The sequence below is a fragment of the Oncorhynchus mykiss genome, chromosome 7, assembly GCF_057628025.1.
Source record: "Oncorhynchus mykiss isolate SJ-2025 chromosome 7, ASM5762802v1, whole genome shotgun sequence".
NCBI classification, from domain to species: domain Eukaryota; kingdom Metazoa; phylum Chordata; class Actinopteri; order Salmoniformes; family Salmonidae; genus Oncorhynchus; species Oncorhynchus mykiss.
In genome coordinates, this window is record NC_143028.1 from 17,667,431 (window position 1) to 17,691,793 (window position 24,363).

Consider the following 24,363-nt stretch of genomic DNA (forward strand, 5'->3'; position numbering starts at 1 on the left):
CGTCTGCCCGGCGCCGCCCGTCTGCCCGGCGCCGCCTGAGCCGCCCGTCTGCCCGGCGCCGCCCGTCTGCCCGGCGCCGCCTGAGCCGCCCGTCTGCCCGGCGCCGCCCGAGCCGCCCGTCTGCCCGGCGCCGCCCGAGCCGCCCGTCTGCCCGGCGCCGCCCGTCTGCCCGGCGCCGCCCGGGGCCGCCCGTGCCGCCGTCTGCCAGGGGCCGCCTGTGCTGGGGTACTGTCACGTTCTGACCTTTATTTCCTTTTGTTTTGTCATTATTTAGTATGGTCAGGGCGTGAGTTGGGGTGGGCAGTCTGTTTGTTTTTCTATGATTTGGGTATTTCTATGTTTCGGCCTAGTATGGTTCTCAATCAGAGGCAGGTGTCATTAGTTGTCTCTGATTGAGAATCATACTTAGGTAGCCTGGGTTTCACTGTGTGTTTGTGGGTGATTGTTCCTGTCTCTGTGTTTTGCACCAGATAGGGCTGTTTTGGGGTTTCTTGTTTTTGTAGTCAGTTGTTCATGTGTACATTTACGTATTAAAAGAACCATGGACACTTACCACGCCGCATATTGGTCCTCTGATCCTTTTCGCCTCTCCTCTTCGGAAGAAGAGGAGGAAATCCCTGACACAGGACCTGCTCTTTTACACCAGAAGATATGTTTTATACTGAAGCAAAATTGCATACTGTACACTTACTATATTTCCCCTTTACTCTCCTTCCATTTCCAATTTCAGATATTTATTTTATTGTACAGAGCAAGTGTTGTGGAAATTCACCACTAAGGCCTCAAACTCAATGTAAATAAATAAATCTTTATCGGTTAACTGGAGAGGTTCACAAACTCAATCCAAGCTTGATGAAAACTCTGAAAAGGGTGTTCCCTTTTTTTTTTTTTACCTTTATTTAACCAGGCAAGTCAGTTAAGAACAAATTCTTATTTTCAATGACGGCCTGGGAACAGTGTGCCTGTTCAGGGGCAGAACGACAGATTTGTACCTTGTCAGCTCGGGGATTTGAACTTGCAACCTTCCGGTTACTAGTCCAACGCTCTAACCACTAGGCTACCCTGCTGCCCCCCCCTTTCGGTCATTATATACTGCTACACAAACAAGTCATATGAGCATGATTTTCATTACTCATTATTAACACTGGTTCCTGAATGTGACTGACGAGGCTTCTTCTCTCAGAGCTGGGAACTTGAAACTGAGATACTCCTTTTGGTTCCCAGAGCAATGTTCTGGGCGTACTGTCAATTGGTCTGAGGTCAGTCATCTGCAAGAACCAAGATAGCCTTGAATTGTACATTTCTTCTCACTCGCTCTGCAGACAGTACAATTTTCTCACAAGTTTTAAATATCTGAAATGATAAACTGGTGCTGTAAATAATCATGTACTCACTGCACTGGAAGCAATTCATACTTGTGTTAATTTGGTGATCATTTGAAAATTCATGGAATGAATTAATGAAGTCTTCACATGCCTAAATTCAAGAATATAGTGGGAGTAAAGGGAGATATCCATATTTAAAGTTCTTTATTTATTGTTTGATCATTGAAATAAATACATCTCCATTGCCTGCAACACACAGCTAAAGCAGATATACTTGAATGAAAACAAACTGACATCAGTATACACCTGTGGTACATTCAAAATAATGAGTTAATGTTGAAGTTGACCTGCACCTACACAGGGGAACAATAAACACTCATACATACGAGGCTTCCTGTGCAACAGGGACTGGGGAGACAAAGGTCAAGTCAAATCCAATGAAAGCAACACTTGAGATGAGTTATTCAATATAAATATATATTCATCAAGTAAGTTGCCTTAGGTACTTTTAGAACAATGGTGTAGGGCTTGAGATTTTGACGGCAATTTCCTCTGTCATTACCAGATTTGTAGTCGCTGTCCCTCCCATAGTCAATAACAAACAAATATACACACAGTTCTCACCAAAACAACCTGACATTTCAAGTATACGCTTATTCATTTATTTGACACTTTTACACTCTGTTAAACAATCACTATGTGTATCTGCATAATAGGTGAACCACTTGTTATGTGTAGAATCTGCTTACATACAGGCCCATAAGGATAACTATTTTATCTCTACCCAAAAGAGGCATTTGGGTGAGCATGGCAAGATTTAAAGTCCACCGTTGTGGAGTTGTTCCAAACTAAAAACATTCATTAAAGTTTAATGCACTGCCTATAACTGAAGATAAAATCCATGTAAAACCAAATATCTGACAAGACATAATAGCAACACCATTGACACTGCTGTATCCATGAAGTAATAAATCAGTGTCATGTTTTGCCCTAAAATTGGACTTAGCATAGGTGGGAACCTGTCTGTAAAGAGCACATGGCTGCTGGTTGAATTGTATTGTATTGCTCCTGAGGCGGCTCACATATGTTATTTTTTTTAAAGTCGCCGACTAGACTTTTATCAGATGGAGCAAACATACAGAAAAGCTTTGGCTGACACTTAAAACAAATAACCCCCTTTCTACTCAAAATTAAAATAAGATTATAGAACAATCGAAAAAAGGTGCAAAAATGTCTAGCTATCAAATAGCAAACCAACAAAACTAAACTCACTCCACATAATGCCATACAATCAATTCATATGAAGCTACTAGGCCTAAATCAAAAGACCAGAGGTCTTAAACCATAGATAGCCTGTGGTCCCAGATCTGTCTGGCCTGTATAGCCAGTGCCATATACAGTCCAAACAGCTTTGCAACCAGGCTACCTAGATCTGTGAACGTGTGGAATAGTTTAACGCATTCTGCCTCATAAATAGTCCAACTTAAGCCTAATGCACAGTGTGTGGACTTTACCAATTTCCTTCAAAAGCTGTGCCAGTGAGAATCACTTCAGATTAAATAGTATTTACACTGAATCCATCTACCTCTGATATTATTACTTTCAGGGATATACACACACGTTACATAAATGTACACGTTATCTTATGGATACGTTCAGGTTTTACACAATGTTGTACATAAAGAGAAATGTTTTGTGCACTTAAATGTAGAAAATACATTACACATAGTGCTGACACACCGAGGGAGAGTTGTGCAGTGAGCAGTATGACATAAAAAAAGCGAAGCGAAAGGAAACAACCCAAAAAACATCCGGGAAAAAGTCAAAGGTCAATATATGTTTTTTAAAATACTAGAAATACAATACTTTTATACAAAATCAACAATACACGTGACCTACTACTGACATGACAAAGGGACCACACACGGATAGTTAATGGGGACATAGAAATAAAAGGACCAAGCTGCTCAGGTCACATATATATAATTTCAATGGGAACGTCCGTTCTAGTTATTTTATTTCAATGGATATATAAGAGTATTAGTTGGCTCATAGTAGGCCATCAATGTTCTTCTCTGATATCTCCTTCTCTTTGTCCTCAGTGGCACCCCCTGGTGGACTGTACTTGTTGTTGTAGTCCTGGAGCATGGTCACAACGTCGTGGTGTCCAAAGTGCACTGCCTCTTCCATCGGTGTGTTACCCCACCTTGATGGAACGGACAAGAGACATTGTAAACACGGCTCTTAAATGGACACGTTTTACATTAGCTACGTTTCCATCCAATTGGCGACAGATTTTCACTTGAATATTCTCAAATCTGCATAAATAAAATGTGTGCACTTTCCCACCAGAAATGTGTTTCCATGCTTGTTGCAGATAAAAGGCTGTGCATGATGACGTAGGGGACATAAAAATTACTTTTGCTGTTACATGTACCGAATAAAAAAAACAAGATCAGTTTGTCACATGCACTGAATACTACAGGTGTAGACTTTACAGTGAAGTGCTTACTTACAAACCCTTAACAAACAATGCAGTTTAAAGAAAAATACAAAAAAAATTATAAAAGTAAGAAATAATTAAAGAGCAGCAGTAAAATAACAATATTGAGTCTATATACAGGGGGTCCCGGTACAGAGTCAATGTGCGGTACCGGTGTCGAGGTAATATATACATGTACAGTCAAAGTTGGAAGTTTACATACACCTTAGCCAAATACATTTAAACTCCATTTTTCACAATTACTGACATTTAATCCTAGTAAAAATTCCCTGTTTTATGTCAGAATAACAGTAGAGAGAATTCTTTTTTCCCAGCTTTTATTTCTTTCATCACATTCCCAGTGGGTCAGAAGTTGACATACACTCAATTAGTATTTGGTAGCATTGCCTTTAAATTGTTTAACTTGGGTCAAGCGTTTCGGGTAGCCTTCCACAAGCTTCCCACAATAAGTTGTAACTCAGTCTTTGCACTTTTCGCACCAAAGTACATTAATCTCTGGGAGACAGAACGTGTCTCCTTCCTGAGCGGTATGACGGCTGCGTGGTCCCATGGTGTTGATACTTGCGTACTACTATTGTTTGTACAGATGAACGTGGTATCTTCAGGCGTTTGGAAATTGCGCCCAAGGATGAACCAGACTTGTGGAGGTCTACAATTTTTATACATCCACAGGTACACCTCCAATTGACTCAAATGATGTCAATTAGCCTATCAGAAGCTTCTAAAGCCATAGCATTTTCTGGAATTTTCCAAGCTGTTTAAAGGCACAGTCAACTTAGTGTATGTAAACTTCTGACCCACTGGAATTGTGATACAGTGAATTAGAAGTCAAATAACCACCACCATGCACTTTTACCACCCTGTGAAGTTCATCAGAACTTATTTCACCTGTAGCCTAATAAACGGCATGCTTTCGCAAGTTGTGGTGGGAGGACCACCACACAACATATCATTGTGTGACTCCAAGTTTACTTTGATATGATGGTTATTATATCAATATTTACGCATAATAGGCACTTACATAATACATTTTACAGACAAATATCCAATCACGCCTAGCGAATTAGGTTTGTAGACATTTGGAAAGTTTACTGACAAATTTGCTGTTGTTTTCATTCGGCCTGTCGTGACATTTCTTATCCAACACGTACTTTACTCTCAAAGTGGGGTGGAAAACTGGTTACAGACACTGGGTGAACATATGTCTCCTTGTCCATTGGATCTTGGCTACATTGACAGACACTGGGTGGTCTCGGAGGCCAATGAATCTAAGCTCACCTGTCTTTGGGAACAGGGTTGACCCTGCATGCCTCCAACAGGAACTTGACCACCTCCACATGTCCTTCTGCTGCAGCCACATGGAGGGCTGTCCTGGAGTCATAGTCCCTCTGCTCCATGTCCATGGAAGACAGAGCAAACCTGGACACATTCCCCAGAAGGACAGTGATGAGTACTGTACGGCAGCCAAAATAGCACACACACCACGTCTAGTCCCCATGTAGACACACAGGAAACCTCACAAGGTCTCTGTCTGACACAGCGACAGATTTGGAATTTACTCTCCAAAGATGTTAAAACATGACATATTTCCCTTTCAAGGCTTATTTTCAAGGCCTTGTTGGCCAACATGGAGATAATGCAGTGCTTGTGTACCTCCTCAGTGCAGACACATCTCCAGTGTACGCAGCAAACAGAAGATTGATGACCGACTTCACCTGAAAGACAACAGAGAGGCAGTTTTGCATGTCAACCCCTTTCCTTTAGCACTATCAGTATCTTCCAGTGGATGGCACTGTAGCTTTAAAAAAACACAGCCTTTTCATGGGAACATGTCGACTACATGTACATGAAGGCACCTTGGTGAACGTAGGGAAGTAGAAAAAGAGAGGAGAAGGAGAGAGAGGCTCCCAGTTAAACTCGACTAACCCTCTGGTCTCCGCCCTCCCTGCGAGGATCCAGCTTCTTGACAAAGTGCTTCAGGTTGTCGTAGTTGTGGAAGTTGCAAAGGGACACCAGATCCTGGAACCAGAGCAAATCCCTGTCAGGCTTTCTGCTGGTTTTCTAATCATCAAATCAATCAGATCAGTGACAGAGAGACAACAGAGTGAAAACCTATCAGTTTCTCGTACCGTGCAGAACTGGATTCCTCGTACACTGTTACCCAGCTTGTCCAGTGGAGGGGACCAGCACATGATACCCATGACGTTGGGCACCACCAGCAGGATGCCCCCTGCCACGCCCGACTTAGCTGGAAGTCCAACCTGCCAGACAGCATAGAGGAAGAGGTTAACAGGGAGCGCAGACAACGGTGTCAAAACAGATCAGCGTAAATGAACAGCAGTGTGTGGACAAACATCACGGAGTGGAAGATCTACTGCAGTGTAACGTGTAATGCTTAAATGGAGGTAGATTGGAGACACAGTGGGAACAACGGCAGAGAACAGCAGGCCAAACAGACCGTAGGAAACAATGCTAAACTGGGGTACATGATCCCTGTCGAATCAACAAATACAAGTCTTGAGGGAAGGAACTTGGGAGACTCACGTGGAAAGCGAACTGTCCCGAGAAGTCGTACATGCCGCAGGAGTGCATGAGGCTCAGGGTGTTCCGTACCGCCTCTGGGCCCAGCACGCGCTCGCCTGTGATTGGACAGAAGCCGCCATTGGCCAGGGTGGCCGCCATGACGCTAGCGCTTTCACAGGTCACCTCGATGGAGCACAGCTAGAGAAGAATAGAAAACTTGTAATATACCATAGGGAATAACAGCTAACGGAGAGAGAAAAACACAAACAGGATGTTTCTCCACTAAGCCCATTGAAATGATACAGCTTCAAACTTGAACCATGTTCAGAAAAAAATGCTCACTCGATGTCTATGTATTTGGATGACTCACCACTATACATGTCAACTACTAAAGCGAGTGAAATCACTGCAACACTTAAGAGCTGCAGTTAGTTTCAGAATGGGTGGCAAGGAATGTTAGTCCTAAATATTTCAAAAACTAAAAGCATTGTATTTGGGGCAAATCATTCACCAAACTTCAACTAAATCTTGTAGTAAATAATGTGGAAATTGAGAAAGTTGAGATGACTAAACTGCTTGGAGTAACCCTGGATTGTACTGTCATGGTCCAAACATGTTGATACAACAGCAGCTAAATTGGGAGAAGTCTGTCCATAATAAAGCTCTGTTCTGCCTTCTTAACAACACTACCAACAAGGCAGGTCCTAGTTCTGTTGCACCTAGACTACTGTTCAGTCGTGTGGTCAGGTGCCATGTGGGATGAGGCACGGCTGGCCTTTTAAAAGTGCACAGAGAGCTAACAACAATAATACGCCGGTAAATCTCTCATGGCTCAAAGTGGTGGAGAGATTGACTTTATCATTACTGGTTTTTGTAAGAAGTGCTGACAAGATGAAGGCACCGAGCTGTCTGTTTAAACGACTAGCACACAGCTCGGACACCCATGCATACCCCACAAGACATGCCACCAGAGGTCTCTTCACAGTCCAAGTCTAGAACACACTATGGGAGGCGCACAGTATTACATGGAACCCTTTTCCACATCAGGTAACTGATGAAATCAGGAGAATCAGAAAAAACATTTAGAAAACACCTTATGGAACAGCAGGGACTGTGAAGAGAATGATATGGACAGCGACCATGTAAGCTTTTATAACGTACAGAAGAAGTGCTCTGGTTAACAAGGGAAAAAGTATTGACACATTTTTTAAACTGAGAGACGAGCTTAAAGTTTTCTTTACTGACCAGAATTTTCACTTGTCTGACTGCTGGCATGATGACGAGTTTCTCACACGACTGGCCTATCTGGGTGATGGTTTTTCTCGCCTGAATGATCTGAATCTAGGATTACAGGGACTCCGCAACTATATTCAATGCGCGGGACAAAATTGAGGCTATGATTCAGAAGTTGGAGCTATTCTCTGTCTATTCTCTGTGTGTGCAAATGAACTCAAGCTTACGGACAATGTCAAATGTGATATAGCGAAGCAGCTGAGTGAGTTGGGTGCGCAATTACGCAGGTACTTTCCTGAAACGGACGACCCTGCCACCAGTCCACGTACCGATATCTGAACAAGAGAGCCTCAACGAAATTGCAAGAAGCGGTTCTGTGAAAATGGAATTTAATTAGAAGACACTGCCAGATTTCTGGATTGGGCTGCGCTCAGAGGATCCTGCCTTGGTAAATCGCGCTGTTAAGACACTGATGCCCTTTGCAACCACGTACCTATGTGAGAGTGGATTCTCGGCCCTCACTAGCATGAAAACTAAATACAGGCACAGACTGTGTGTGGAAAAGGGTTGAAGACTGATACTCTATCCAATAGAACCCAACAGTTATGTGCATCCTTACAAGCACACCTTTCTCGTTAACCTGTGGTGAGTTATTCACAATTTTCGATGAACAAATAAGGTTTTATATGTAAGATGGTTAAATAAAGAGCAAAACTATTGATCATTATTATATTATTACTTGTGCCCAGGTCCTATAAGAGCTCTTTGTCACAACCCGGCTCGTGGAAAGTGACAAACTCACTCTCATTCTTATGTTTAATAAATGTATCGTATAGTGTGTGTGTGTGGCAGGCTTACAAAGATGGCAAAATAACAACATTTGAGAGTGCGCTGACCATGGTGCTAGAGGGGGTACGCAGCTGGAGGTTGAATGTTTGAAGGGGTACGGGACTATAAAAAGTTTGGGAACCACTGCCTTAATGTGTTTGGACCCCAGGAGGAGTAGCTGCTGCCAAATACAAATACTCACCTGGAAGTAGAGGTCTAAAATGGAGGTCATGTCTGTCCCCTCTGGAAAGCACTAGAAAGAAACAGTGGTTTGATTTGACAGTCAGACAACACCTTGTAAATGCCTAATTAAAAATGTTTAAGTCATCTAGAAAAGGTACACTTGATTGATGTAAAATGTGTGTGCTTGTTTCAGCCGTCACCAACCTTCTTCTCCTTAAGGTAGTAGCCGATAGCAAAGTTACGATCTCCAGACTCCCTCTCTGACTGGAATCTGGGTGCAGAGAGCAGGAACATTCAGGAGTCTTGTTTCAACTAAGTAAAATTCCAATTTGGTTCCAATTCTACTACCAAAACCAGTAAAGCTTTTAGTGTTGTTTGACATCGTCGCAGGAAGTGGGTTAGGGTTGCAAAAAATAACGGCTATATCGGTCTGCTAATACAGGACTAGTGAAGGCCCAGTACAATTTTGCGAACTGTATAAAAAAATATATATTTTTATATTACAGATTTTTTTAGGGGTTGCTGCAGCACCCTCAGCACCCCTTCTTCCCGCGGCTATGGTTTTTGAGATCCAGATCGATCTCTATGGTTGTTGTTTTTGTGGTGTTATTCTAAAGCAGAATAAAGTACTGACTTGAAAGTGATTATCATACTAGAAATGCTAGTGATGAAAACAACACAGATGAATACTAAGGCACGGCACCTGTCCAATGGTGGTGAGCCAAGGTGCTGAACCAAACCACAACCCCAGTTCTTCCCCTTGAGGACTCACGTGGCATTGCTGAAACCCACATACTCGTTTCCTGCCAGCTTGTTCATGAAGTTCATGACCTGCAATACAATGTCCAAAAGGTCACAAAGTACACCCATCATCACAAAGATGATCATCCCAAACAGTCAGCGTAGGGCTAAACATAAAAGAACTGGGTAGCGTTACTTACATAATCAAATTTCTCAGCATTGCTTGCCCCTTGCTAAAAGAGAAACAGAAGATCACATCAGTATGAATGACTACATACTGTATATCAAATTAGATATACAGGAAATTGTATATTGCCTAGCTAGTGGGAATACCTTATGACAAATTCAAATGATTCCTAGATCAAATTACCAATATCATTACAAAATCTAGCAATAATCATTCTAAAAATAAAAAAAGTATGTACCCTAAAGAAATAAGTTTAGTCCTAATATTACAAATATTTAGGATTACTGGGCAACTAGCTAGTTGGAGATGAAATGAATCACTAATTAAAGAGTTAAGGGTTTTCAAATGAGAAAATCATCTACCAAACGACAATCAGCAAAACAATGTGTAGGCCATTCTACCAGACTGTTATGGGGATAAAACGCACCACAGGTAAATGCAATTCCTTATATCTGCAATACTGCATAGACAGGTATATGTGAACTTAATATGTAGTAGTGTAAGTAGCCTTTGTACTGTAGGGGTCTGAGTGTCTGTTGGAAGTTAGTGATGTGATGCTAGTGTGTGGCTAATCCTGTGTGTTGTAGAAAGGTTATGGATCTATATGTGCAGATTAATTAGTGATGTCCTCACTTAATATTGTAGAACACACTGACTTCTGGGATGTGTAGTGTGAGCTGAAGAGGTACTACAGAAACGGAACGTTACATTTAACTCTAATAATACAAATAGGGCAAATAAACCAGTTAAATACATTCAAAAAATAAAACACAAATAATCAATGTTTGTACTATCAGGATTTTGAAAAACATTTTTTTTTGCCTTTCTGTTTATTTTATTTGTAAACCGTTTGTAAAATCCAGGTGACAAATAGCAACTACTAAAACTGTAGCATATTATAACAAATCCAGATGTTGTTCAATAGGGAGAATAATTTAAGTAAAACAATTACCAACGTCATTGACCTGTGGCAGTGGTCATAATTTCCCACAGATCTTAATGCTGTAAAATATACAACAACAAATAAACCACAAACGAGGCTTCAAAAATACATTACAACGTTCCCATAGTTTAGTCCCAGATTTACCATACGGGAACCACACTCTGAGAGACAGATCTGGTCTATATTACTAGAATATAGACCAGACCATATTAGAATATAGGGGCATCCAATCAGTGGATTGATTATTGAGCCCACCATTAGCAACCTTTACAGTGATTGGTTTAAGGTTATAATGAAGATTTAAGCAGAAAGATACCACATCATTACCCTGTCAAGTCAAATGACTGCCATCCAAATAACCAAATTACTAATAGGCTACAGATGTAGGATCTTAATTTATCACTCATTGCAGGAAAAATGCAAACTTGTAGTGTATTAAAAGTTTATAATTTCCACTTTAAAATGTCAAGATTTGATATGCCCTAACGAAAAATATATCAACCCCTACAAAAAATGTCAATTATAATTCACATAATAATTCACATTTTCCTATTGCTGCAGGATTATTTCCCTGCTGTAGCAAACTGGCTCAAATTACATTCCTACATCTGTATATCACTAGGTGTAATCTTTTGTGTACTGTACTATGTACCATAGTGTACAGTATGATACAAGTACCAAAAACATACGTTTGTTAACATTAATTACTATAGAGTCGTTATTCCTAATAGGTGTTACTCCTATAAACTCTTAAGACAGGATAATCATACGGCACCTTTCCATCAGAGTTCAACCCCAAATCAAACCAGACAGGAAAACGCAAGGCTTCATTCGGTAACTTGGCTTGGTTGTGGTTGAGATTGATGAGTAGCCAGGCCTCATCTATCTGGGTCCGTATGCCATGTTACGTTGAAATATGGATATAAGTGCTAGTCTTGTTTTGAAGGTGATAATGTACTGCCTACACTGTCTTCATCTAAGACAGACCATTATAGATATGGGCTTTGGCTACATACAGTAAGCGAAAAGGTATCTGCAGTGGGTTGCAGCCACTAATTATTGGAGATGAAACCTAATTTCTGCAGAGAATGAAGTATTGTGTCTCTGAAGACATTGGGAGGGAGTTTGTGTCATTAGTTTATGGTATGTGATTGTTGAGAGTTTAGTATGAAACAAGCGCAGTTCCTCGCGTTGATATGATCAATGGGCTGGTGGTGGGTTATGTAGTAACAACACTACAGAAGACTTATGCACACAACATACATGTATGTGTCCCCTCTTGGTTCTAGTCTTCAGCGAGGCACCTACAACGCATGGGAGGCGAATGTGTTTTACCCTACAATATCTCATAATAAACACACAGAGAATTCATCACAGTTTCAGCAGCAGAGGGTGCACTGCTCCCATACAGTAAGCTATTTTTTTTTTCTTTTTTCGTGGTATCCAATTGGTAGTTACAGTATTGTCTCATCACTGCAACTCCCTTATGGACTCGGGAGAGGCGAAGGTCGAGAGCCGTGATTCCTCCGAAACACAACCCAACCAAGCCGCACTGCTTCTTGACACAATGCCCACTTAACCCGGAAGCCAGCCGCACAAATGTGTCAGAGGAAACACCGTGCACCTGGTGACAATGTCAGCATGCACTGCGCCCGGCCCGCCACAGGAATCGCTAGTGCGTGATGGGACAAGGACATCCCTGCCGGCCAAATCCTTCCCTAACGCAGACAACGCCGGGCCAATTGTGCGCCGCCCCGTGGGTCTCCCGGTCGCGGCCGGCTGCGACAGAGCCTGGACTCGAACCCAGAATCTCTAGTGGCACAGCTAGCACTGCACCACTCGGGATGCCCAGTAAGCTATTTCTAACAGCACTTCCTGACTAATAGCCAATAGCAAAGATATTCTACTCCTCTCAGCCAATAGCCAGCCAGGTTGGCTTTGCCTCTACCTGGTCAAAGACATAAGATTTAAGCAGGTGACGGATGCACAGAAACACACCCACATATTGATCTTTCATTCATATACCAAAGCAGTTTTACCCATGATTAAATGTATTTCTTTATCTATATGGCTGGGCTGGTTAGACCAATCTGAGGCCCGTTGCCTGACACGCTAGCGCTGTCTCACAAACTCAGCCTTGTGTGTACTGCATGGGCTATGTGCATAACTGAGAGGCAGGCAGATCACTGATGCTTTCACCAAACAAATCCCCTTTCAGCGGGATGATCTATAGTCTTAATCTCTCCATATACAACACAGTGCAAGCTGGTAATCTGGCTAAAGCAATGAAGTCCTCCCTGTCATTTAATTTATTTAAAATGTAATTCAATACAACTTTGTCACTCAGAAGGTAACGAGGTACAAATAGAATTGACCTAGTGTTTTATGTAGCCTACTATTGGTACAACTACTCACCGTACTGAACAAAAGGCATGGTTCAACGTTTCTTTTTTAAACAAATGTCCCCCCCCCCCAAAAATAAAATCATACATTATTATTATCTGAAATTCAAATGTTATTTACCTTTAGGAGGGACGTGCACACAATAGCACCGGCGTTAACCATAGGGTTATGTGGTTTATCTGTGGAAATCAGTGTATGTTACATTATAACATGTCTGCAAATGCAGCGGACAGAGTACACGTTCATACACAGCAAGGTTACAGTTTCTGCACAATCACCACACAACACATTCAATGTTAGAAGCAAATATGCCCAAAGATCATGTAACTTTGAACTTGGAAGTGAGGAAATGAGCAGAACAACAAATCAGATGGATAATGAATGAATGCTGATGGGACCACGGCTGCCTTTTGTATTCTAGAGACCATACTAGTGATATTGAGGAACACAGCCATGAACTCACAGCTCAGTACTGGCTGTACTGTAGGTCTGTTGTGTTACGCCACTTCCCCTTCCCTTCCCCTAAACCCCTTTAATCTTCTTATGCAATCACACACAAAAGAGAGAGAGAAAAAAAAACATTCCTACCACAGGTTGCCTAAACTGATTAAATAACATGGCCAACAACCAAAACCGACCTGGGATTTACTGAAACCCTGTACTAAACCCGAGTCACAATCTACAGAGCTCAGACAGCATCCTTTACCAAACCAACACAGCATTCGGAGCAATGAGTTACATTGCCTTGATTTGATTGGAAACTCTGCTCGATTTGAGAGCGCTTGACAAAACTGCTGCTCTCCATACAGCTCCTGTATGCGCTTCATACTTGAAGCTGACATCCACAGAAGGCGACGCATTGACACTGTTCACTGCCAGCACAGTTGTTATTGCATTTGTTTCGTTGACGAGACGGAGGAGAGGATCCTCCAGCGTCACGGTAACAGTGTCCGTTGTTGTAATATAGCAAACGGACGTGGCCGTTTTCACCGAGTACGGATTCCAAGCTTTAAAACCTAGGATCTTATCAAAGACATGATACATGAGTTGGTGTTCTTCTCCAGGTCTACGTAGACTATTGCAGATTTGAGTAGAGTGTATGGACATTGAGAGCCGATGTACTGATTCTATCCGGCTGCACCAACACCTCTCATTAAGATTACATAACACTACCATGGCAACAGACTGCACCACAAGCCGGATCACCGTGCATTGAATCACATGACAACCCACCCAGAGGGACTACTTACACTATATTCATCAACCCGGACAACTGCCTTGTCCAATGTCTTTTCACAGGGTATGCTATAGGTTTGAAGTAAAATAGGACCACCTCAGCAACACTGCATTGTGACGAACACCTCTGTTGTCAGTTCTGCGTGTGAAATGAACAGCCACACAGCGAGCCGTGGAGCTCCAGACAGACTGGTGCTGCCTGCGACCATAGAATTACAGAATCTCATTCTGAAGCTCTGTCGGTTGTATGACACCCGGCCACTCTAGTATTTTATATCTCTATATGTGCGACCCTCACCTTCCTCGTTGAGGAATAGTTTGTTGAAGCGCAGGCCGCTGGGCTCTTTGCCAATGAAACGGTGCACATACTCTGTCCCGTGGTCGTGCACGGCGATGGCATACTTCAGCGGCTTTACACACGACTGCAGGCAGAACGGGACTTTGGTGTCACCCGCTGTGTGTCTAAAGAAGGGATAGATAGAGAGAGAGAAGGGGATGGGGAGAGAGAGAGGAAGGGATGGAGAGAGGGGATGAGTGGGGGGAGAGAACCAGGAGCTAAAGGCAATAAGCAAAGGCAAATTTGAACAATATGAATGAATGTCTCATTATGTGGGGTAACTAATTAGCTACTTTACCGTGTGTGACTGTGTCATTGATATGGACAGTGTCACAATGCTGCTGTAAGCAGTTTGACAGGAACACTATACGTCAGTACAGTTAACTGTAGAAATAGAAATGTAGGCTGCTACGTGCTTACTGCATGTTAAACATGACTAGAGCTGCTGTACCTTTGTCCATCCACAGTGCATATGGACACGGCCCAGAGGTCCGGGCTGAACCTGGCCAGCTGGGGAATGTAGTCAGCCACCTACGCAACAAAACAAAAACAGAAGGCAACATATCAACACTTCCCATTCCCCATGGGCATTTAATCAGGAAATGATCATCACCACCATGTCGTCTCACTGACCCTGGGGCCTCTCCCTCACCCACCTGTCCCCCTCCCAGGTTTTTGGCATTCTCATAGAGCGCGTCGATTTCGGAGGCGAAGGACACAAAGTCGGGGATAACAAACTTCTTCCTGAAGGCCTGGGTGAGCAGCACGATGTTGCTCTGGACACACCTGGGACAGAAAAGGTGACAGTGGTCTTTTTCTTAGGTACCAGAGTCTCCTTATGACTAGTGTAACACATGGAGTCCTGTGTGCTTCAGTTGTTAAAGCATGGCACTTGCAATGCCAGGGTCATGGGTTCAATACCCGCTGGGGCCACCCATAAGAAACTCTATGCATGCAAGTCGCTTTGGATCAAAGCGTCTGCTAAATGGAATATATTACTACATTGTTATTGTACACATGATACTGGGAATAGATAACTGTGAGGAATTACCTCATAGATTTGTATAAGATGTTATATGACATCAGATATCTATTTACCCTGTCCTCTCCCTGCTACTGTATGAAATCAGATATATATTTACCCTGTCCTCTCCCTGCTACTGTATGAAATCAGATATCCATTTACCCTGTCCTCTCCCTGCTACTGTATGACATCAGATATCCATTTACCCTGTCCTCTCCCTGCTACTGTATGAAATCAGATATCCATTTACCCTGTCCTCTCCCTGCTACTGTATGAAATCAGATATCCATTTACCCTGTCCTCTCCCTGCTACTGTATGACATCAGATATCCATTTACCCTGTCCTCTCCCTGCTACTGTATGACATCAGATATCCATTTACCCTGTCCTCTCCCTGCTACTGTATGAAATCAGATATCCATTTACCCTGTCCTCTCCCTGCTACTGTATGAAATCAGATATCCATGTACCCTGTCCTCTCCCTGCTACTGTATGCACCCACTGGTGTGTTTACTGTATAGGCTTCTCTTGCCTATAAATAGTTGCCTCCCAGATGGCTTCCAGTCAAAGCTAGTGCAGCTCCTCCTAGCATGTTTGTGTAGCTCCTAGTGGGTTGTCTTATGATCTGTATACCGCAGGGTGGCTTGCCTACAGAGTGCTTTCTCAAGCGGTCACTGGGCTATGTGTGCTATGTCACATGGTATGTCCTAGGGTTGTAAACAGGAACACTCTTTTTGAAGCAAATATCAGCTGATCTGGAAAGGACAGTTCTTGTGATCGTAGAGAATCGCCATTGACTATTTTTGTAAAAAAGGACATGTTCAAATGAATGGGATTGATATGACCTTGACAATCTGAAAGGACTTGACTATAACGTGCTTCCTTATAAAAGCCTGAAATATTATGAATAATTAATGACTTGAAATGCATTGAGCAAATACTTCTAAGGAATCTGAATAATTGATGGCCTACATGAACTGTGTTCAAATAAAGGAGGCACAAAAATGACTAAATGATGACCGGTGCTTGATATATCAAATGACCACTAAAGACGTCTATTCTAGGTCTAATGTCTAGAGTGGTGTGGAACTAGAAGCAACTTGTTATAGAACCCAGCTCTAGTGTCTTACTTCTTGAAGTAGTCTTGATAAACAGTCCTTCTAGCGTCTGTTCTACATAGTCTTACTTCTTCAAGAAGTCTTGATAAACAGTCCTTCTAGCGTCTGTTCTACATCCCAGTTCTACACCGTCTTACTTCTTCAAGAAGTCTTGATAAACATTACTTCTAGCGTCTGTTCTACATCCCAGTTCTAGACTGGTCTTACTTCTTGAAGAGGTGTCGGTCCAGGTTTCCGTCTGACGTGGTCTTCATGATGACTTTCAGGTTCTCCATACATTCCTTCAGCCGGGGGTCTCCGGTCCGAAGCCCTGTGGCTTTCAGCGCCTGCAGAAAGCATGGCTCGTGTCAGGGGGCTGACGGGTATCATGTTTATTACATGTTTACAACACGTTTATTCTGTTTGTCATGCTTATAACAAGGTTATAACTTGGCAATTGACTGGTATAGTACGCTATATTTCTAAAGGGATCCAATGTAAATGTCAAGACTAATAAGGCCTATTGAATAAACTGCTCTTCCATGTCAGATAGCAGGAGATCAACATTTCACCATAGAAATAGAATGACTTCTAATCTAACAAGAATCTAATTCTATAAATGTCACCCCAAGCAAGGGGCCATACATGAGTGAGCTATTGCTTCCTGGTACAGCCAGCGTAGTAACAAGCCTTATATTCAGATATACAGTACAAGACTGTGGCAGTAATCATGACACAGCAGGCACCATTGCTATACTACTATCCAGCTGGCTCAACCATGTGGCTGCCTGGTTGGCTCTTGCCTGACACTCACTGTGGTGAATTTGTGAGCCGGGATTTTTTCAGCGCCCCCGGCAATGGTGTAGAAGAGCAAATCCTCCAGACTGGGCAGGATGCCTGCCTTCCTTCTCCTGGGACACACACACACACAGTCAGGAACGGCCAGGGTTCTCTAAAGGCAATGGAGAACTGCAGCAGGGGGCCGGGATTAACTAGCTATAATACTGTAGAGGAGAGGTGGTGAGTATTTCACGTTACGGCCCCGGCTTTAAGGAAAGGGTTTGAACACTGCTCCCAAAACACCAGTCAGATAGTTCAAGGAGAGTTTGGAGAATTTTTCTAGACAATATCTTGTTGGCATGGCTCTTCAATCAGAAATAAGGTTGACTTTGTTGGTTTTATGTCAATTTAAATACATGCATATCAGTTACAAATTATAGTGTCAAGTTTTAGCTAATGCCCGGGGGCTTGAAGTGAGTCATTAGCCTATTTACAGACTGGTATTATGCATAGCAGCTCCAAATCCGTTCCACTCACTCTGGGAGAGGAGAGTTAGTACAGTATGTTAGAGGTAGATAGATAGGTGGAATACTGTAGTTAGGCCTAAACGAGAAGTATGTATTACATCATGATTCACCATACACCAAATAGGATCTCTGAGGGAGGAGGGTGGGAGCTCAGGCTAAGTCAGTCCCGCAATGCATCATGGGACAGACAAGCAATAGAGCTATAGTAACCCAGCTCCGTAGCCTGCCCTAGCGATGAAGAAGACATCACAACATTTGAAAACTGATAGAGGTAGAGGGTCAAATCCCCTCATCAGCTACCCAGGAATGACTCAGACTCCGGACACTGCATCTCTTTCAGTTTGTTGTTGTTTAATAGGATCTCTTCCAGTTTGGAGATTGTTTAAGCCGCATTCGTTTGTTTTGAGTCCTATTCTTGAATGATTATGATCCTTTATCATTTCCATGTCAAATGTTTTCATAAGGCCTACTTGATTGTGATCATTGGTCCATTTCTGGAGTCATTTCTGGATTGCTGATGCCTGCCGGGGAGGAACGCGAGAACAAGCGGTCGGTGGGACGGCTGGGGAAGTCAAGCGCAGTCGCTTGTAGAGGCTGAGCACATTTCGAGGTAGAGAATTGAAGAGAGAGCACTCAGCAGCAGCAAGGCTTAGCCTGGAAAAACTACAGTACATATACATGAGAACAAATACTGTATATAAATTGAGACATATACTTACACACCAAGGCAAAGCAAGCGGATCAAACGAAAAAAAGGAGAGAAAATATGCAGAGTAAGTGAGTGGCATTAGAACAAACTCAGTGACATAGTGCATCATCATCATCATCATCATCAAGCAGATAGGCTTACTGATAAGACACACAGATTCATGGATTAACAAACACATTCAATATTTAGGACGCATCCAAAACTGCACAACACCAGTGAAAACCATAGCACGGCAGAACCTGAAGAAAAATCATCATTCCCTTCCAGCAAAGCACGGTATAAAACAAAACAGCACCCTCTCTGCTTCATGTCTCCAAGCCCTTGCCCCAGGATCATAGGAAGTCCACCCAGACAGGCTATTAGCAGGTGTGAAGCATCTGGACTGGTGCTGATGATGCTCCGTTAATTAACACTCACCCAGCCTTAGCTGGCCTTCCTCCCTCCGCTCTCTTCCCCTTCCACTGCCTCGACCTCCCTGCAGCTTTGTGAGGACAACTGTGTGCAGCATGTAGAGTGTGCCTCATCAGAAGGCCTGCACGGATCCCACCACATAGCCTAGCCCTCAGCCTCCAACAGCACACTGCCTGCCCCACTTTCGGGTCTGTCTTGCAAAGAGAGAGCTTGGTATCCCTGGCCATAGTTTCTGGAGACCAGAGGCTACGACTTGGTGTCACTGATCCTCATTACTACTTGGGAAGTCTGCCAAGCTTAGCCCTACAGTCAGTGTGTTACATCTCCTGTGCTATTTATACACTGGAGTTCAAGGCAGCATGACTACTTGAACTGTGACCAAATGAAATGAACAATCTGTACAAAGGAGAATTCTTGAATTAATGTGTGACAGTAATAACATGGTCATAGACCCTAAATCAAGGCAGCGCTCTGATGAATACGTTTGCGCCCGACAAACATTAACCGACTTGATGGAGTCATTTTGGCTACCATTTTTATTCGACCCAATTCATCACAGCCTGGTTTCACTACCTCCAAGATGTCACTGGTGAATTGGTCCGAAGTGCATTGATCATCGTCTGTTGACAGGAGGGAACCACAAAAATCAATCTGAGTCAGGGCAGAGTCTGAAGGACTCAATCTCCATTCACTTACAATATGCTGCAGCTGCACACGCTAACACAATGCAACCCAGGGCAAAACCAGAAAAGGAAAAACCTTTAAATTGACCAGACTGTGCATTGATAATTCTGCTATAGGCCTACCTAGGCTACCTTCCAGCAGAGGACCCATTTGGACTGACTAGGCCTAATGTTTGTGTATCTGTGATTGAACCTACCCTGACGGAGGATGTTGTTGTTGTCAATAATGTACTACAGCTGGTTTGACAACAGCTAAAGCAAATTGACTATGCATAAAACAAGAAGGGTGCCTGTTAAGCTATGGGCAATGAGGCATATCATTACCAGTAGATGCATTTGTTTTCTGTGAAAAAGCAAACTGACTGGATGTGACAGAGAGAGCGAGCCTATTCCTGGCAGCATTAATAGCCTAGGCCGACTCTACACCCATCTGCAGTATGCATGAGTAAACTCAGGAGTTCCTGTCCCCATTATCATGTGACTATTTTGTTTTTCTCATAAGAGCGACTCCATTCACAGCACACAGTTGACTGAGTAGGATTAGGATAGGATACCTGTAACCGTCTGTGGGAGAATGAATCAAAATGAGCCATCAAATGTTATGTATGATTAGAAACTGGGTCTAGAGAGAACTCTTTTATCTTGTTCCTGTCTGGGGCTACTGTATTACGGTTCGCTGTACCAGCTCTCCCAGGGTCAAAGAGTTATTGGTGACTATGACATGATGCTCAAATTAAAGCCACCAACAGGGGCAATAGTAGCAATGCCCATATGTGACAGCTGCACAGGGGGATGGGCAGGATTTGGCAACAGGGAATTGTTATGTTTTTGCAGTGAGAAATTATGCAATAAACTGGCATTACCCCAATCAGACTAGTTGGTATGGCCTAATGATTTCACATCTAAATTGGGTGTAAGATCCCTCCATTCCTAAGATCCCACCAAGTATATTAAAGCTAGGCCTAAATGCTAGGAAACGGATCCATTGTCAGAGAGATGGTCATCAGGATAATACACTGTAGCCTATGTAAAGCCACATCCATTATAATTCCAAAATGGTAGCCCCCTAGACTACGTCCATCCCCATTCCCAAATCCCCACTGACTCACACTAGATCCAAAATGCCATTCTACCCATTCTGATGCAGCAAGCACCACTCTGCCCAGTCTGCAGTGCCAGATCTGAGACTGTCTCCATTAGAATCCTGGAAGTCTATTACAAAGTGTCTTGACTCCTGCAAGATTGGCTGGGAGGAGATTTGATCAAATGATTTGCTCATAATGGACATTCAATAGCCTACCCTTTACCAAGGTATTTTTAAATCGCAAAGTGGTCCCTGCCACCATGGACAGCACTAATATTGGACAGTTGCCTTTGGCAGAGGAGGGAGGTAAATAAATAGCCTACCTTATCAGCTGGCCTAACACGACGAGAACAAATACTCACTATCTGATAAGACAATCATGATATGCCAACTCAAGCGGAGACTTCCAATGTAGAAGTCTGTGTCCAGGACATACAAGTTGCTGAAACACCCAACAAATTGTTATTATCATGCCATTATCACCATGCTATATAGCCTGCAAGAAACTATAGAATGAGAGAGGCTGTTCAGTATTCAAGTAGAATGACACTCATAACAGAGAGAACAGATGGAGAGCGCTTTCTCTAGAGCAAACAATAAAAACACAGCTTGATGACCGACCTCTAGGTGTCATTGATGAAAATCCCTTTCTGATATAGGCTAAGGCCTGAAGGAGCGTTCCTGGCTTTACAATTATTCCTGACAGAGATGAACTGTTCCGTAGTCATGTTATTATAGGCTATTAGTGTTATAATATTATAACAGTGCTGTTTCATAGACAGTGTCATTTCATAACATCCCAAATGCATAACCTTCTAAATGAAATGACTAAATGAACATAGATCTAGGCCTATAAAGGGAGCAGGTGTGCGGGACTGATGTAATATGGGTCTCTGACTCTTCAGAACTGAAACTGTCAGAACACACAGGTCAGGTTAACAACATCTCTAGACAAATGAGGACTGCATAATTTATTGAGGTTAATTAGAAATCAATCTAGCTTGCTAGACTCGGTCCATGTGATTATTCTGGATAGAACGTTAAGAACCCCCCCCCCGGTAAATATAATTTAATAGCTTTATCAGCTGTACCGGTTCTCACTTCTCGGCAGCTGCCTCCTTGATGGCGGTTTCATTGCTGGTGGAGGTGTCATTTTTGGTGTCCGTTGGCGGTGGCACCGAACCGTCGTCGCTCTTGGTGGAGAGGTTTCGAGTTCCATGGGCGTTGGTAGTGTATGGCGTAGCTCTCCATCCAACCGCATGCTGGAGACACTTTACTTTGGTCACGGATCTGACATCTGTACAGGCGATGCTAAAGCAATACGCGACTGATGGTGATGTCTTTCTGGCGATACCTGCCAAAGGGCGCTTCAGGTTAGATTGAAACAACTCCTTGAGAACTACCGAAGACCGAAAATGTAACATGTCAATCCTATCAAGCTAAATCGTGGCGCTGTTTATAACTCAGCTAGCTAGATATATAATAAATATGAAGTAATATATTCCAAATGCGTTGGGTGTCGGTCGTAAAGAACGGTTCAGTCAGTGAGTCAGGATTCTCAAATGTGTTCTAGTGGACAAAAACCTCTCATTCTCACGCCCAACTCGACTCCTATTGGCTCCTGTCAGCGCGTAAATCATCCTCCGATTGGCTGGTCTTGTTGGCTGTCATTCATGCTGATTTACAGTGCATCATGGCGTCAAATATACCAGGTGAATGTGACAAAATGTCATTATTCTTTTGGCCAAATTTCATATACACAAATGTAAATTTACAAACAGAAAACCACATTTTTGTTCCCTACAAAAATAAATTGAACTGTATTTTAAGACGGTTAAATGCTCTACTAACAAAAAAGCTGTTAGAATTGTAAGTATATGCATGTCCCTTAAGGTCCTTGTGTAATTGTAATGTGATATTGTATCCCCCTAGCTCGATTGTCTATTGTTTGTAATCTATGTATGCTTGTGTTCCCTCATGTGCTTTATGTATTGATTTGTTATTAATAAAAAAAAGATATATATAAAAAAAAAAAATGATAATAATAATAATAATAAAAAAATGTGACAAAAGATGATGAATATACTGACAAGATACATGTCCCTCCGCCGCCCTAACAATGGGAGTCTGTCCACAAATCGGCATGGCGGGCTGCCTCGCACCCGCCTATCCTTTCTTCGGAAAAACGCCACCTGCTGGAGGGAGACAGATTTTCCGGCGAGTTGGGCCCCCTCTTCCTCTATGATGCGACTGACATTAGTGCTGAGCAAATTGTGCTTTTTGATGTCGCTTTGGTTTTGATTCGATAAAAAAATATTCACGGTTTTCGATTTTAAAAACAATGTTTTTTTTGTTTTACATTAAATGCATTATAAAATAATGACATTGCAATGATTAGAGCTTTTAAATTGAAATTCAAAAGTAAAAAAATTAAACTGTCAAAACATTGAAAATATTCCATTGTCTTTGTCAGGTCCACATATACAAATAGGAAATTACTTTGAAGATTCTCTGAAGCAGGATGTTCAAGGGAAAATGCAAAGTTTCAAAACACTTATAGAAACTAACCATCATCTAGTCATAACCTATCTTGAGGAGGAACAAAAACAGAGAGCAGAGTTGTCAGTGAAGGAAGTTTGTGTTTATCTGAAAGGTGTTGTGGAGGACATGAAGTCTCTCACATGGGAACTACGATTTTTCATTGAACAGTCACAAAAGGAGACCTCTAATGAGATGGAAAAAGCACAGAAAGCCACAGACCTTCAACTGGAGGAGCTGGACCAAGAGTTAATGCAGTGCCTTCCCTTCTGGACAAATCTCCTGCACCTCCCTCAGAGTTCATCTCTGCCACTGGCTCTGCCATTGAGGGAATAGGAACAGGTAGCACCACAAAAACCCATCTGAAGATACTGTTAAACAACAGGACTCCTGTTTCCCCAAGACCCCTTGTCACTATCATGCCTCCTATAGAGAGCTCTCTCCCTATCAAACTACCTTTCCCCCACGTTTGGCAACCCAGGAGATGTTGATTGGCTGTTTTTCCTATCTAAGAGTAATGATTTCCTTTCTCTGGCCCATTATTGACTTGGGAGGTTCTTGCCACCCTCCACAGTGTTCTCCATGGTACAGTAAGTGACTGGTGGGAGATCTCCCAGGTTGACATGTTCACAGGCTGTGTTTAAAAAAATATTCCTCTCGGCTTTCCTCTCAGAGGACTATGAGGATGAACTGGTGGAAAGGGTTCGTAACAGAGTACAGGGTGAAGCTGAGCCAATATGGGACTTTGTCTTCTCCTATCATGTTCTATGTAGGAGATGGAAGGCTGACATTACTGAGCATGAGATGGTCAAACTCATTCTTAAAAACATGGTCCCTGCCTTGCCAGTCATCTTCGGGAACGTGTTCAGAATCTGGATGATCTGGTGTGTCTTTGGACTCCGTTTGAGAAGGACTGGAAGCACCACCTCCAAACCCTGTTCCCTCATCCCGGTATCCCAACAACTCTCCTAGGGCTAAACTGTCTCAGCCGTTTGTGCCCAAGAACCAAGACAAAAGTCCAGTGATGTTCTGGAGGTGTAAAGTCCAACATCCTCCAGGTTTTTGCCT

At 42.7% G+C, this 24,363-nt stretch overlaps 1 protein-coding gene across 10 annotated transcripts in view; it reads right to left on the bottom strand.

Annotated features, from left to right (window-relative positions):
- Positions 1-1,514: 1,514 nt before the first annotated feature.
- The window catches only part of glsa (glutaminase a), a 28,804-nt gene continuing 5,955 nt past the window's right edge, over positions 1,515-24,363 (bottom strand). The window contains exons 2-18 of one of the 10 annotated variants that reach the window (XM_090240479.1): positions 21,859-22,111; positions 17,378-17,474; positions 16,792-16,910; positions 15,099-15,228; positions 14,894-14,973; positions 14,404-14,567; positions 12,990-13,048; positions 9,537-9,569; positions 9,368-9,426; positions 8,800-8,866; positions 8,615-8,665; positions 6,373-6,549; positions 5,958-6,089; positions 5,755-5,847; positions 5,482-5,543; positions 5,107-5,247; positions 1,515-3,531 (exon numbers count right to left, since the gene is read on the bottom strand). In XM_090240479.1, coding sequence (XP_090096605.1) covers positions 3,375-3,531; positions 5,107-5,247; positions 5,482-5,543; positions 5,755-5,847; positions 5,958-6,089; positions 6,373-6,549; positions 8,615-8,665; positions 8,800-8,866; positions 9,368-9,426; positions 9,537-9,569; positions 12,990-13,048; positions 14,404-14,567; positions 14,894-14,973; positions 15,099-15,228; positions 16,792-16,859 — 1,473 coding nt within the window. In that variant the 5' untranslated portion in view covers positions 16,860-16,910; positions 17,378-17,474; positions 21,859-22,111 and the 3' untranslated portion in view covers positions 1,515-3,374. Of the gene's footprint in view, positions 3,532-5,106; positions 5,248-5,481; positions 5,544-5,754; positions 5,848-5,957; positions 6,090-6,372; positions 6,550-8,614; positions 8,666-8,799; positions 8,867-9,298; positions 9,427-9,536; positions 9,570-10,475; positions 10,526-11,729; positions 11,771-12,989; positions 13,049-14,403; positions 14,568-14,893; positions 14,974-15,098; positions 15,229-16,791; positions 16,911-17,377; positions 17,475-18,996; positions 21,794-21,858; positions 22,616-24,363 lie in introns of those variants that run through there. The other 9 variants (XM_090240480.1, XM_021608856.3, XM_021608858.3 and 6 more) reach the window with 9 other exon arrangements.